At 40.2% G+C, this 12,601-nt stretch overlaps 1 protein-coding gene across 1 annotated transcript; it reads right to left on the reverse strand.

Moving 5' to 3' along the window:
- Positions 1 to 3,857: 3,857 nt before the first annotated feature.
- ANP32D (acidic nuclear phosphoprotein 32 family member D) lies at positions 3,858 to 9,438 on the reverse strand (the record flags this gene model as incomplete). Its single annotated transcript, XM_032143884.1, is given in 2 exon segments — positions 3,858 to 3,875; positions 9,076 to 9,438. Coding segments are annotated over 2 exon segments (381 nt in total), but the record flags the coding sequence as incomplete, so codon positions are not given.
- Between the last annotated feature and the right edge of the window lie 3,163 nt (positions 9,439 to 12,601).

Consider the following 12,601-nt stretch of genomic DNA (forward strand, 5'->3'; position numbering starts at 1 on the left):
AGTTCTTCTTCAGACGCTTGGGAGTCAGATAGAGAGGTGCATTTACATGCGGCAATACCAGCCTTTCAGCTGTATGTCCATCACCCGAGTGCTAATGTTCCTGGAACATCCATGTTCAGCCCCTGGAGAGAAAGGGTCACACACGCTGCAGCAGTTGCTGCTGCTGCTGCAGACAGGACTCCCATGGGACCTGGGGCTTTACCACTCCCACCTCCCGATTGCTGTAGCTGCAGCTTAGCTCAGGAAAGCCTTGGACTTGGGATTAGAGAGTATAGTGGGACATGTTCATGTTAGATATAGATAATATTAGATATATTAATGGTCAGTCATGCTGCATCTTCAGTTGATTTTGCATATCATTAGCCTATTCCATTAAATACTAATTATGTTATTTAATAGAAAAATCTATTATTTTCACTTCCAAGTTTTATGAGACTTCATTGAAGTCCTTGAGTACTTATGATTTATTCTCCCTCCAGAAAAAATTTCCTCAAACCCAGATATCTTCTAATGTCCGCCTTTCTCAAAAGCCCCAGCAAGCTCTTTGGTTATGGGCTTAGGGCAAAATAACCCTAGCTCATTTAGACTTAATTGCATCTGAATGACCAACCTACCATTTCTCCCCTTGGCTCATGAGAAACCCTCCCTGCCAAGCTTCTGGGAGAGCTTCTTGGCTCATGAGAAACCCTCCCTTGCCACACTTGCTATTCAGCTCCCACTAAACTGCAGACTTCCTGAGGGTGAGAGGTTTTTTTGTACTAATGATGACAGTTAGACAGGACTCCGTTGATAAAGAAGACTCCAGGGACCCAAAATGACATTGCTTACAAATCTATGATTTGCAGGAAAAATGATACAAATGTAGCAACAGCATTAAAGTAAGGATATGCATCACAGCCAAAAGCTGCCTCCCAGCAAGGAGTCCTGGAGCGAGCCCTGGAGGGAGCTCCAATATTCTTCTCCCTACAAGGTCATACTAGCATGTGCTCACTCTCTTGATTAGAAACCATCAATGTGTACGTGAAACACATCAGAACCAGGAGCTCAGACATATCTGGGTATGTATGACACGTCCTTCCCTTGATCCAGTCTAGTGAACTAGCAGCTGCCCCATGAACTGTCCCTGCAAAGGTAGCAGACAAGTGAAGATCCAGCGTAGGAGCTGGCAAACATTCTTCCCTACTCAGCAGTGTTCAAGGACAGGAACACTGCACCTTGATCTAAAACCCTCAGGAGCCATTTCAACAAGGGCTCAAAGGGAAGCTGCTTTTAACACTACAAAATGTCTCAATTGTTTCACCTAACAACCCCTTACTTTCATGTTTCCTTTTGCCCTCCCTCCATTATCAGTCAGCTTGCCCCATTTGAAATGTCTTTTTTTTTTTTTTTGAGACAGAGTCTCGCTCTGTCACCAGGCTGGAGTGCAGTGGCATAATCTCGGCTCATGCAACCTCCGCCTCCAGGTTCAGGTGAGTCTCCTGCCTCAGCCTCCTGAGTAGCTGGGACTACAGGCACGAGCCACCACGCCCAGCTAATTTTTTTTTTTTTTTTGTATTTTAGTAGAGATGGGGTTTCACCATGTTGGCCAGGTTGGTCTCGATCTCATGACCTCGTGATCTGCTCCCCTTGGCCTCCCAAAGTGCTGGTATTACAGGTGTGAGCCACCGCGCCCAGCCAATAACAACTATTTATTAGCAAAGAACACAGAATAAACATCTTTACAACCAAAAAGTAATTTTTGCCATAAAAAGGTGGCAGATTATATATATATATATGTATATATATATATATACACATATATATGTGTGTATATATATATATACATATATATATATATATATCTAAAATGGCTGAGGAATAACCAAAACTTGCCATGTAAGGCCAGTAAGAAAATTCCAACAATTAACAAGAATGTAATTTTCAATGGCCCATTAATTACAGAAAAATTAAACAACTACATCAAAATTAAAATTGCCTACATATTAGAAATACATTTCAACTTACCTAAATATCTTTTTAGTAGTAATTAGTCTCATAGGCACGGCCCGGTGTCAGGTTATGGTTGCCCAGGTTCCTTTGGTTGGAGCGCCGTCTCCTGGCCAGAGAGGATGAAGCTCAACCAAAGGAGATCTTTGGGCTTCCTTTTATCTTTGCTAATGCAGCAACTGTGGAACTGAATTTTAGTGGACCTGCCACCGGATTGAAATTTCCTGCCAATCCATTTTACTTGCTCCTGGGGTTTCAGTTTTATAATTTTCAGATCTCACTGGGAAGGTTTATTATCAGCAAGTGATTTCAAAGCATGTGCTATTTCAAACTAAGGGCAAGGAGGCAACCAACCACATGGCGTCAATGATTCATTTTCATCCTCTTTATCAGAACCACCCCTTTTCTATCTAAATAATGCCTTAGTTATAGTTTTAGCTAAAAATGAGTTGGGGAGACAAATTTCTAATCCCACATATGATGCTGGCTGGCTGAACTAATGGCAGCAGTTAGGCAGAGTGTAATGGCTAAATCCAAAACACTTAATTTTTCTTTAATTGCAAAGTCCAAAAACACTTCTGGTCCCTCACAGGACCGCAAATAATGATGCTTACCAACCTATGGTTACTTCGGGAAAAGGATACAACACAGCAGTAACTTCAATTAAGGAGAAATGTTACAGCCAAAGGATGTCTCACACAAGGTGTCCAGAGAGACCTGGCATGGGTTCCAGTTGTCCTCTCTTTATAAGGCCATGCCAGGACCTGCTTCACCCTCAGATCAGGAATCAGCAATGGGTAATGAGCTCAGCTAAGTGTAAGAGCAAGGCCTTCTCCATCTTCTCCCCACAATATCTGGTGAATTCTATTATACAAGACAGGCTTAGTCAGCTGCCTTAGCACCTCGATGGTTTCTGTGTGTGACCAGGCCGTTATCTTTGCAGGACTGCATTGTGACACTTTTAAAATTCATAATCTATAGCTTGATTATTGTGGAAGTCAAGCAACAAAATGATAAAATTCGAATTCTGTCTGAAAATCTGTAAAGACACTAGGTAGTTCATCATTTTTGTCTCTTGTCCAAAGACAAAGATGTCTCAGGGAGTAAAGGTAATGTCAACACAAACTTGCATTTTCTTTTTTCTTTTTTTTGTTTTTGAGATGGAGTTTTGCTCTTGTCGCCCAGGCTGGAGTGCAATGGCATGATCTCAGCTTACTGCAACCTCCACTTCCCAAGTTCAAGTGATTCTCGTGGCTCAACCTCCAAGTAGCTGGGATTACAGGTGCCTGCCACCACGCCTGGCTAGTTTTTGGTATTTTTTTTTTTTTTTTTGAGACGGAGTCTTGCTCTGTCGCCCAGGCTGGAGTGCAGTGGCGCAATCTCGGCTCACTGCAAGCTCCGCCTCCCGGGCTCACGCCATTCTCCTGCCTCAGCCTCTCAGAGTAGCTGGGACTACAGGCGCCCGCCACCACGCCCGGCTAATTTTTTGTATTTTTAGTAGAGACGGGGTTTCACCGTGGTCTCGATCTCCTGACCTCGTGATCCGCCCGCCTCGGCCTCCCAAAGTGCTGGGATTACAAGCGTGAGCCACCGCGCCCGGCCGTTTTTTGTATTTTTAGTAAAGACAGTGTTTCACCATTTTGTCCAGCCTGGTCTCGAACTCCTGACCTAAGGTGATCCACCCTCCTCAGCCTCCCAAAGTGCTGGGATTACAGGTGTGAGCCACTGTGCCTGGTCTAAGTTGCATTTTCTTGATCAGTGGTGTATTGTAATTTTTTAGCCCACAGACTCAGGTATGCAAAATATAATTTTCTTTTAAACACCTGCTACATGTTGAGTATCTCTCATCCAAAATGCTTGGGAGTGGAAATGTTTTGGATTTCACAGTTTTTCAGATTTTGGAATATTTTCATCACACTTGTCAGTTGAGCATCCCTAATCTTAAATTCCAAAATTCAGATGCTCCAATGAGCATTTCCTTTGAGCTTCATGTTGGTGCTCAAAAAGTTTTGAATTTTGGAGAATTTTGGATTAGAAATCCTCAACCTGTATTAATTTATCTTTCAAGCTTCTGTTTATGTCTGAAGCAAAAATTTAATTCAGTCATGTTAAGTATGAACTCAGTGAAAAATTCTGTGATTTCTCAGTCATTTAAGGTTTCATAACTATACATTAAGATTTCCCCCTTCTTGTCTCTTACTGGGGGCTGATGTTATGCTGACCCCAGAGTAACTGTGGTGTTGGTGACCACAGGCATCTACTCACTGGTGGCCTGCCTTGGTTCTATGCTGATTTCCTGCTCCACATGTGACTCATCCCCTCTGGTCCTCAGCTGTGGCCCTCTCTCTCCTGGTAATCTAGCATGGCGTAGATGATCCTCATCCAGTTGCTGGCAAGGCTGTCCAAGGCATATTTGCTAAGTCAATTTCCTTTTGTTCTGGTCATAAGACCCTTTGTGGGTGTAGTATACTATTAGAGACACACTGTGGCTACAAGATTAACAATAACCATAAGGCCCACTCAAATATCACACAGGGCCCACACTATATGTCAGTTAGCAGTATCATGCAAGGTGGCCTGGGGATTTCCAACTCTGGCCAGAGTATTACTAGGATAAGTTGCATCATGATATATAGTGTAGGTCCTGTGAGATGTTTGAGTGGGCCTTACGGTTATCATTAATCTTACAGCTGCAATATGTCTCTTATAGCATACTACAGTGGGCTGCTAACTCTCTCGTAAGCTGACATTCTTTTTTTTTTTTTTTTTTTGAGATGGAATCTCCCTCTGTCACCTAGGCTGGAGTGCAGTGGCGCAATCTTGGCTCACTGCAACCTCTGCCTCCCGGGTTCAAGCGATTCTTCTGCCTCAGCCTCCCGAGTAGCTGGGACTACAGGTGTGCATTACCATGCCCGGCTAATTTTTGTATTCTTAGTAGAGATGGGGTTTCACCATACACGCCAGGCTGATCTTGAACTCCTGACCTCGTGATCTGCCCTCGGCCTCCCAAAGTGCTGGGATTACAGGTATGAGCCACTGCGCCCGGCACGTAAGCTGACATTCTTGCCCTACTAGTAGAGTCACTGCCTTCCCCTGTCATTCAAAGGCTAAGGGGAACTCAGGAAAGGATCTCTTACCTCTTATACCTGTACAATTCATTCTTCCATTTCTTGTTCATAGTGGTTGCACCATATTTTGCAAGGAAGTTCTCAAGGGACTTGCCAATTTTCTGGGTCCCAACTAACCTTATGATGATAAGAAAGAGAGAGGACATGTTTTGGGGAATGAAAACATGATGCTTACCATTTAGCTCATTTAGCTATGCTCATTTTTCTGCCCAAGTCCACTTCTCATTTCTCTTTTCATGTACTCTTTAGGGACTAATCTGAGTGGGAACAGAGGTGAGGCCAAGGCTTAAGAATGGTGGCAGCAAGAGAACTCCCACTATTGCTAGTCATGCTAATTTAGCCTTTCCACCATTTTCCTTTTCTTTGGAGTTTGATGGATACTTTCTGTGTAAAGGGAAAAGATACTTAATTTAAACTACTGATTGTTCCACCACTTGAGTTCTAGGGCTAATGTAATAAGTCAGAGTTAAGTAGAGAAGCCTGACCCTTCTGAAATGTCTACTGAATTCTATTCCCAAACCACTTGTATCACATATAGTATGGTATCACTGGATCAGAAGGGAGTCAGTGATTGCCTGCCTTATCTCCTCTCCCTTCTGACACTTATCCCCACCCCAAACACTTGTAATTCTCTTCAAATGAGATTCAGTGTTTTTGTGGGGTCATTCCTATGGGTCTGAGATGTAAACACAGATACCTAGGCACAGTGACGGCGCTGAGGGGTCATTTGAAGGCATGCAGCCTCCTTGTATATCCTCATTCTTAAATAGGAAGAATAAATGTCTTTTCAATATTTCATTAAATACACCAATACATCCTTCCCCCCAGCTTTTATGAGGTATAATTGATGAATAAAAATTGTATATATTTAAGATATGCAAACTGATGTTTTGATATATGTATACATTGTGAAATAATCACTGTAATGGAGCTAATTAACATATCCATCATCTCCATACTGCTTTTCATAGAGGTTGTACTAATTTACATTCCCACCAACAATGTATAAGCATTCCCTTTTCTCTGCATCCTCACCAACATCAGTTATTTTTTGTCCTTTGAATTCTAGCCACTCTGACTGGTGTAAGATGATATCTTATTGCAGTTTTAATTTGCATTTCTCTGATGATTAGTGACGTTGAGCATTTTTTCCTATACTTGGCCATTCATATGTCTTCTTTTGCAAAATATCTATTTACATCCTTCTTTCACTTTTTTTTTTTTTTTTGAGATAGAGTCTTGCTCTGTCACCCAGACTGGAGTGCAGTAGTGCAATCATAGCTCACTGCACCCTCAACCTCCTGGGCTGAAGTGATCCTCCCACCTCAGCCTCCCCAGTAGCTGGAACCACAGGCTTACACCACCATGCCCAGCTAACTTTTTAATTTTAATAGAGATAGGGTCTTGCTACATTGCCCAGGCTGGTCTTGAACTCCTGGCTCAAGCGATCCTCCTGCCTCGACATCCAGATGTGTTGGGATTGCAGGCATGAGCCACTGCGCCTGGTCATTTGCCCACTTTTAAATAGGATTATTTGTTTTTGTTGTTGTTGTTTGCATTCCTTGTACATTCTGAATATTAATGCCCTGTTGAATGCATAGTTTGCAAATACTTTCTCGCATTCTGCAGGTTGTCTGTTCATGTGTTGGTTATTTCTTTTGCTTTGCAGAAGGTTTTTAGTTTAATTAAATTTCATTTATTTATTTTTGTTTTTGTTGCTTGTGCTTTTGAGGTCTTAGTCATGAATTCTTTGCCTAGACCAACGTTCAGAAGAGTTTTTCCTAGGGTTTCTTCTAGTATTTTTATAGTTTCAGTCTGTTTTTTATTTTGAGACAGAGTCTTGCTCTGTCACCCAGAGTGAGTGCAGTGGCACCATTGTGGCTCACTACAGCCTTGACCACCCAAGCTCAAGCAATCTTCCTGCCTCAGCCCCCTGAATAGCTGAGATTACAGACATACACCACCATGCTTGGCTAATTTTTATACTTTTTGTAGAGACAACATTTTGCTGTGTTGCCCAGGCTGGTCTCGAACTACTCAGCTCAAGTGATCTGCCTGCCTCGGCCTCCCAAAGTGCTGGGATTACAGGAATGAGCCACTGTGCCTGGCCTAGTTTCAGTCTTTTAATTTAAGTCTTTAATCTATTTTGAGTTGATTTTTGTATATGGTGAGAGACATAGGTCCAGTTTCATTCTTCTGCATGTGGTTATCTAATTTTTTCAGCACTTTTTATTGAAAATGTTGTCCTTTCCCTAATGTAAGTTCTAGCTGGCTTTGTCAAAAATCATTTGGATATAAATTTGTGGGTTTATTTCTGGATTCTCTATTCTGTTCCATTGGTCTATGTGTCTATTTTTATACCAATACCATGCTGTTTGGTTACTGTAGTGTTGTAATATATTTTGAAGTCAGGTAATGTGATGTGGACTGCTTTGTTCTTTATCCTCCAGATTCTTTGGCTGTTTGGGCTCTATTTGGTTCCATATGAATTTCAGAATTGCTTTTTCTAATTCTGTGAAGAATGATGCTGGCATTTTGATAGGGATTGCATTGAATCTGTAGATTGCTTTGGGCAGTATGGTCATTTTGATGATATTAATTCTTCTGATTTGTGATCATGGGATGTTTTTCCATTTGTTTGTGTCATCTACAATTTCTTTCATCAGTGCTTTGTTGTTTCCCTTGTAGAGATCTTTCACTTCCTCTGTTTAATTTGTCACTATAGGTATTTTATTTATTCTAGATACTGGATCCCTTCCTTACACCTTATACAAAAATTAATTCAAGATGGATTAAAGACTTACATGTTAGACCTAAAACCATAAAAACCCTAGAAGAAAACCTAGGCATTACCATTCAGGACATAGGCATGGGCAAGGACTTCATGTCTAAAACACCAAAAGCAATGGCAACAAAAGCCAAAATTGACAAATGGGATCTAATTAAACTAAAGAGCTTCTGCACAGCAAAAGAAACTACCATCAGAGTGAACAAGCAACCTACAAAATGGGAGAAAATTTTCACAACCTACTCATCTGACAAAGGACTAATATCCAGAATCTACAATGAACTCAAACAAATTTACAAGAAAAAAACAAACAACCCCATCAAAAAGTGGGTGAAGGATATGAACAGGCACTTCTCAAAAGAAGGCATTTATGCAGCCAAAAAACACATGAAAAAATGCTCATCATCACTGGCCATCAGAGAAATGCAAACCAAAACCACAATGAGATACCATCTCACACCAGTTAGAATGGCAATCATTAAAAAGTCAGGAAACAACAGGTGCTGGAGAGGATGTGGACAAATAGGAACACTTTTACACTGTTGGTGGGACTGTAAACTAGTTCAACCATTGTGGAAGTCAGTGTGGCGATTCCTCAGGGATCTAGAACTAGAAATACCATTTGACCCGGCCATCCCATTACTGGGTATATACCCAAAGGACTATAAATCATGCTGCTATAAAGACACATGCACATATATGTTTATTGCAGCACTATTCACAATAGCAAAGACTTGGAACCAACCCAAATGTCCAACAACAATAGACTGGATTAAGAAAATGTGGCACATATACACCATGGAATACTATGCAGCCATAAAAAATGATGAGTTCATGTCCTTTGTGGGGACATGGATGAAACTGGAAACCATCATTCTCAGTAAACTATCGCAAGGACAAAAAACCAAACACCGCATGTTCTCACTCATAGGTGGGAATTGAACAATGAGAACACATGGACACAGGAAGGGGAACATCACACTCCAGGGACTGTTTTGGTGTGGGGGGAGGGGAGAGGGACAGCATTAGGAGATATACCTAATGCTAAATGACGAGTTAATGGGTGCAGCACACCAACATGGCACATGGATACATATGTAACAAACCTGCACATTGTGCACATGTACCCTAAAACTTAAAGTATAATAATAATAATAATAATAATAATAAAAAGAAAAGGTCTAAGCTCTCGAGGTTTTCTAACTTTTTCAGGGGCTCTATTGTGCTGAGGTCTTTAATTTTGTTGCCACTTAAATTTAGATGTATGAGGTTCGGATACTTTTCTGCCAATACTTCTAGCCCCCCTGAGGCTCTGTTACTGCTTAGTTCAAGCTTCTTAAGTTTGTTTAACTTCGGCAAGTTTGCGATTGAGGTGAGGGCTACATTGATTTTACTTAAGAATTCCAGTTCTTTAAATTAATCTGTGAGGCCTTCCAATTTGCCTTCACTCGACCGACTGTTGTCCAGGACAAGTTCTTTCACATCAGAGGGCGTCCTCTTCCACAGCTCTAAATGAATCTGTTTGCCCATCTCCATCTCTCATGCTTTCTCTGCAGAGGCTCCCGAGCCAGCGGAATTCAATCAATAAACTCCGAACCCACAACCGCACGTTTGAAAGTTCAACCAGCTCCACTGGCTTCTCCAAAAGTAAATTCTTAATTCCACCCACACCCAAAATCTATTATCTCCCATCACATTAAATTGTGCTATCATTCACCCAGTTGCTCCAAAACCTTAGAATAATGACTACTTCCTCTATTTTTCTATTTTACATCAGATAGATGTATCGGCTGTACCTTTACAGTGTATCCTAAATCTGATCGCTTCTCATCATCTCTAGGCCACGCCATACTATATATCTCATGGACTGTTGTCAAAGCCTCCTAACTGGCTCATTCTTATCTTCCTGCAGCAGCCAGAATGCTCATTTTAAAATGCAGAAAACCCTAAAGACTCTGCCAAAAGGTTAATAGAACTGATAAACAGTTTTAGTAAGGTTTCAGGACACAAAATCAATATACAAAACTAGTAGCATTTCTATACGCCAATAGTATTCAAGCTGAGAGTTAAATCAAGAACACAACCCCATTTACAATAGCCACAAAGAAAATGAAATACCTAGGAATACAGCTAACCAAGGAGAGGTGAAAGATTTCTACAAGGAGAACTACAAACCACTGCTCAAAGAAACCAGAGATGGCACAAATAAGTGGAAAAACATCCCATGTTCATGAATTGTAAGATCAATATTATTAAAATGGTCATATTCCCCAAAGCAACTTACAGATTCAACACTATTTCTATCAAATTACCAATGTCATCCGTCACAGAATTAGAAAAAAACTACTCTGAATTCATATGGAACCAAAAAATAGCCTGAATAGCAAAAGTAACCCCAGGCAAAAAGAACAAAGCCAGAGACATCACACTACCTGACTTCAAACTATCCTATAAAGCTGTAGTAACCAAAACAGCATGGTATCGACACAAAAACAGACACATAGACAAATGGAACAGAATATAAACTTCTGAAATAAAGCCTTACACTTAAAAATATCTAATCTTTGACAAGACCAACAAAAACAAGCAATAGTGAAAGGACTCTCTATTCAATAAATGGTGCTGGGATAACGGGCTAGCCATATGCAGAAGAATGAAACCAGACCCTTACCTTTCACCATATACAAAAACTAACTGAAGATGGATTAAAGTTTTAAATGCAAGACTTCAACCTATAAAAATCCTAGAAAATATACCCCAAAGAAAGGAAATCAGTATATAGAAGAGATATCTGCACTCCTATGTTGGTTCCAGCACTGTTTACTAAGATTTGGAAGCAACCTAAATGTCCATCAACAGCTGGATGGATAAAGAAAATGTGGTACATATACATAATGGAGTACTTTTCAGTCATAAAAATAATGAGATCCAGTCACTTGCAACAACATGAATGGAACTGGAGATTATTATGTCAAGTGAAATAAGACAGGCACAGAAAAACAAACATTGCATGTTCTCACTTATTTGTGGGATCTAAAAATCAAAACAATAGAACTCATGAAGGAGGGGCTGAGAAGTGTAGTGGGGGCTGCTGGGGGAGATGAGGATGGTTAATGGGCACAAAAAAATAAAAAGAATAAATAAGGCCTACTATTATAGCACAACAGGGTGACTATAATAAAAATAACTTAATTGTACATTTAAAAATAATTTAAAGAGTGTAATTGCATTATTTGTAACTTAAAAGATAAATGCTTGTGGGGGATGGATACTCCATTATCCATGATGTGCTTATTTCACATTGCATACCTGTATCAAAACATCTCGTGTATGCCATAAGTATATATATCTAATATGCACCCACAAAATTTTAAAAAATTAAAAAAGAATAAATAAACATAAAAATTGAAAACAAATTCTAGAAGAAAACCTAGGAAATGCCCTTGTTGACATCAACCTTGGCAAAGAAATTTTTGGCTAAGTCCCCAAAAGCAATTGCAACAAAAACAAAAAAAATGGAACAGTGGGACCTAATTAAACTAAAGAGATTCTGCACAGCCAAAGAAACCATCAGTAAACAGACTACCTACAGAATGGGAGAAAATATTTGGAAACTATGCATCTGACGAAGATCTAATATCAGGACTCTATAAGGAACTTAAATCAACAAGCAAAAAGCTACCCCATGAAAAATGGGCAAAGGACATGAACAGATACTTCTCGAAAGAACACACACAAGTAAACATATGAAAAAATGCTCATCAGAGAAATGCAGATCAAAACCACAATGAGATACCGTCTTCCACCAGTTGGAATGGCTATTACCAAAAAGTAAAAAAAATAACAGATGTTGGTGAGGCTGCAGAGAAAAGAGAACACTTCTACACTGTTGGTGGGAAAGGAAATTAGTTCAGCCACTGTGGAAAGCAGTTTGGAGATTTCTCAAAGAACTTAAAACAGAAATACATTTGATCCAGCAGTTCCATTACTGGGTATCTACCCAAAGGAAAATAAATCATTCTACCAAAAAGAAACATGCATGCATATGTTCATTGCTGCACTATTCAGAATAGTAAAGACATGGAATCAACCTAGGTGCTCATCAATGGTAGACTGGATAAAGAAAATGTGGTACATAGACACCATGGAATAGCATGTAGCCATAAAAATGAATAAAGTCAGGTCTTTTGCAGCAACACGGTTGGAGATGGAGGCCATAATCCTAAGGAAATTAATGCAGGAAAAGAAAAGCAAATACTGCATGTTCTCACCTGTGGGAATGAAACAGTGGGCATTCATGAACATAAACATGGGAATGACAGACATTGGGGACAACTAGAATGGGAAGAGACAGTGTTGTGGGAAGTCAGGGACCCCAAACGGAGGGGCCGGCTGAAACCACAGTAGAACATAAACTGTGAAGATTTTGTGGACACTTGTTAGTTCCCCAAATTAATACTTTTATAATTTCTTACGCTTGTCTTTACTGCAATCTCTGAACATAAATTGTGAAGATTTCATGGACATTTATCACTTCCCCAATCAATACTCTTATAATTTCCTATGCCTGTCTTTACTTTAATCTCTTAATCCCATCATCTTCATAAGATGAGGATGTATGTCACCTCAGGACCTTGTGATGATTGCGTTATCTGTGCAAACTGTTTGTAAAACATGTGTGTTTAAACAATATGAAATC

The sequence above is a fragment of the Hylobates moloch genome, unplaced genomic scaffold (genome assembly GCF_009828535.3).
Source record: "Hylobates moloch isolate HMO894 unplaced genomic scaffold, HMol_V3 SCAFFOLD_22, whole genome shotgun sequence".
NCBI lineage: Eukaryota > Metazoa > Chordata > Mammalia > Primates > Hylobatidae > Hylobates > Hylobates moloch.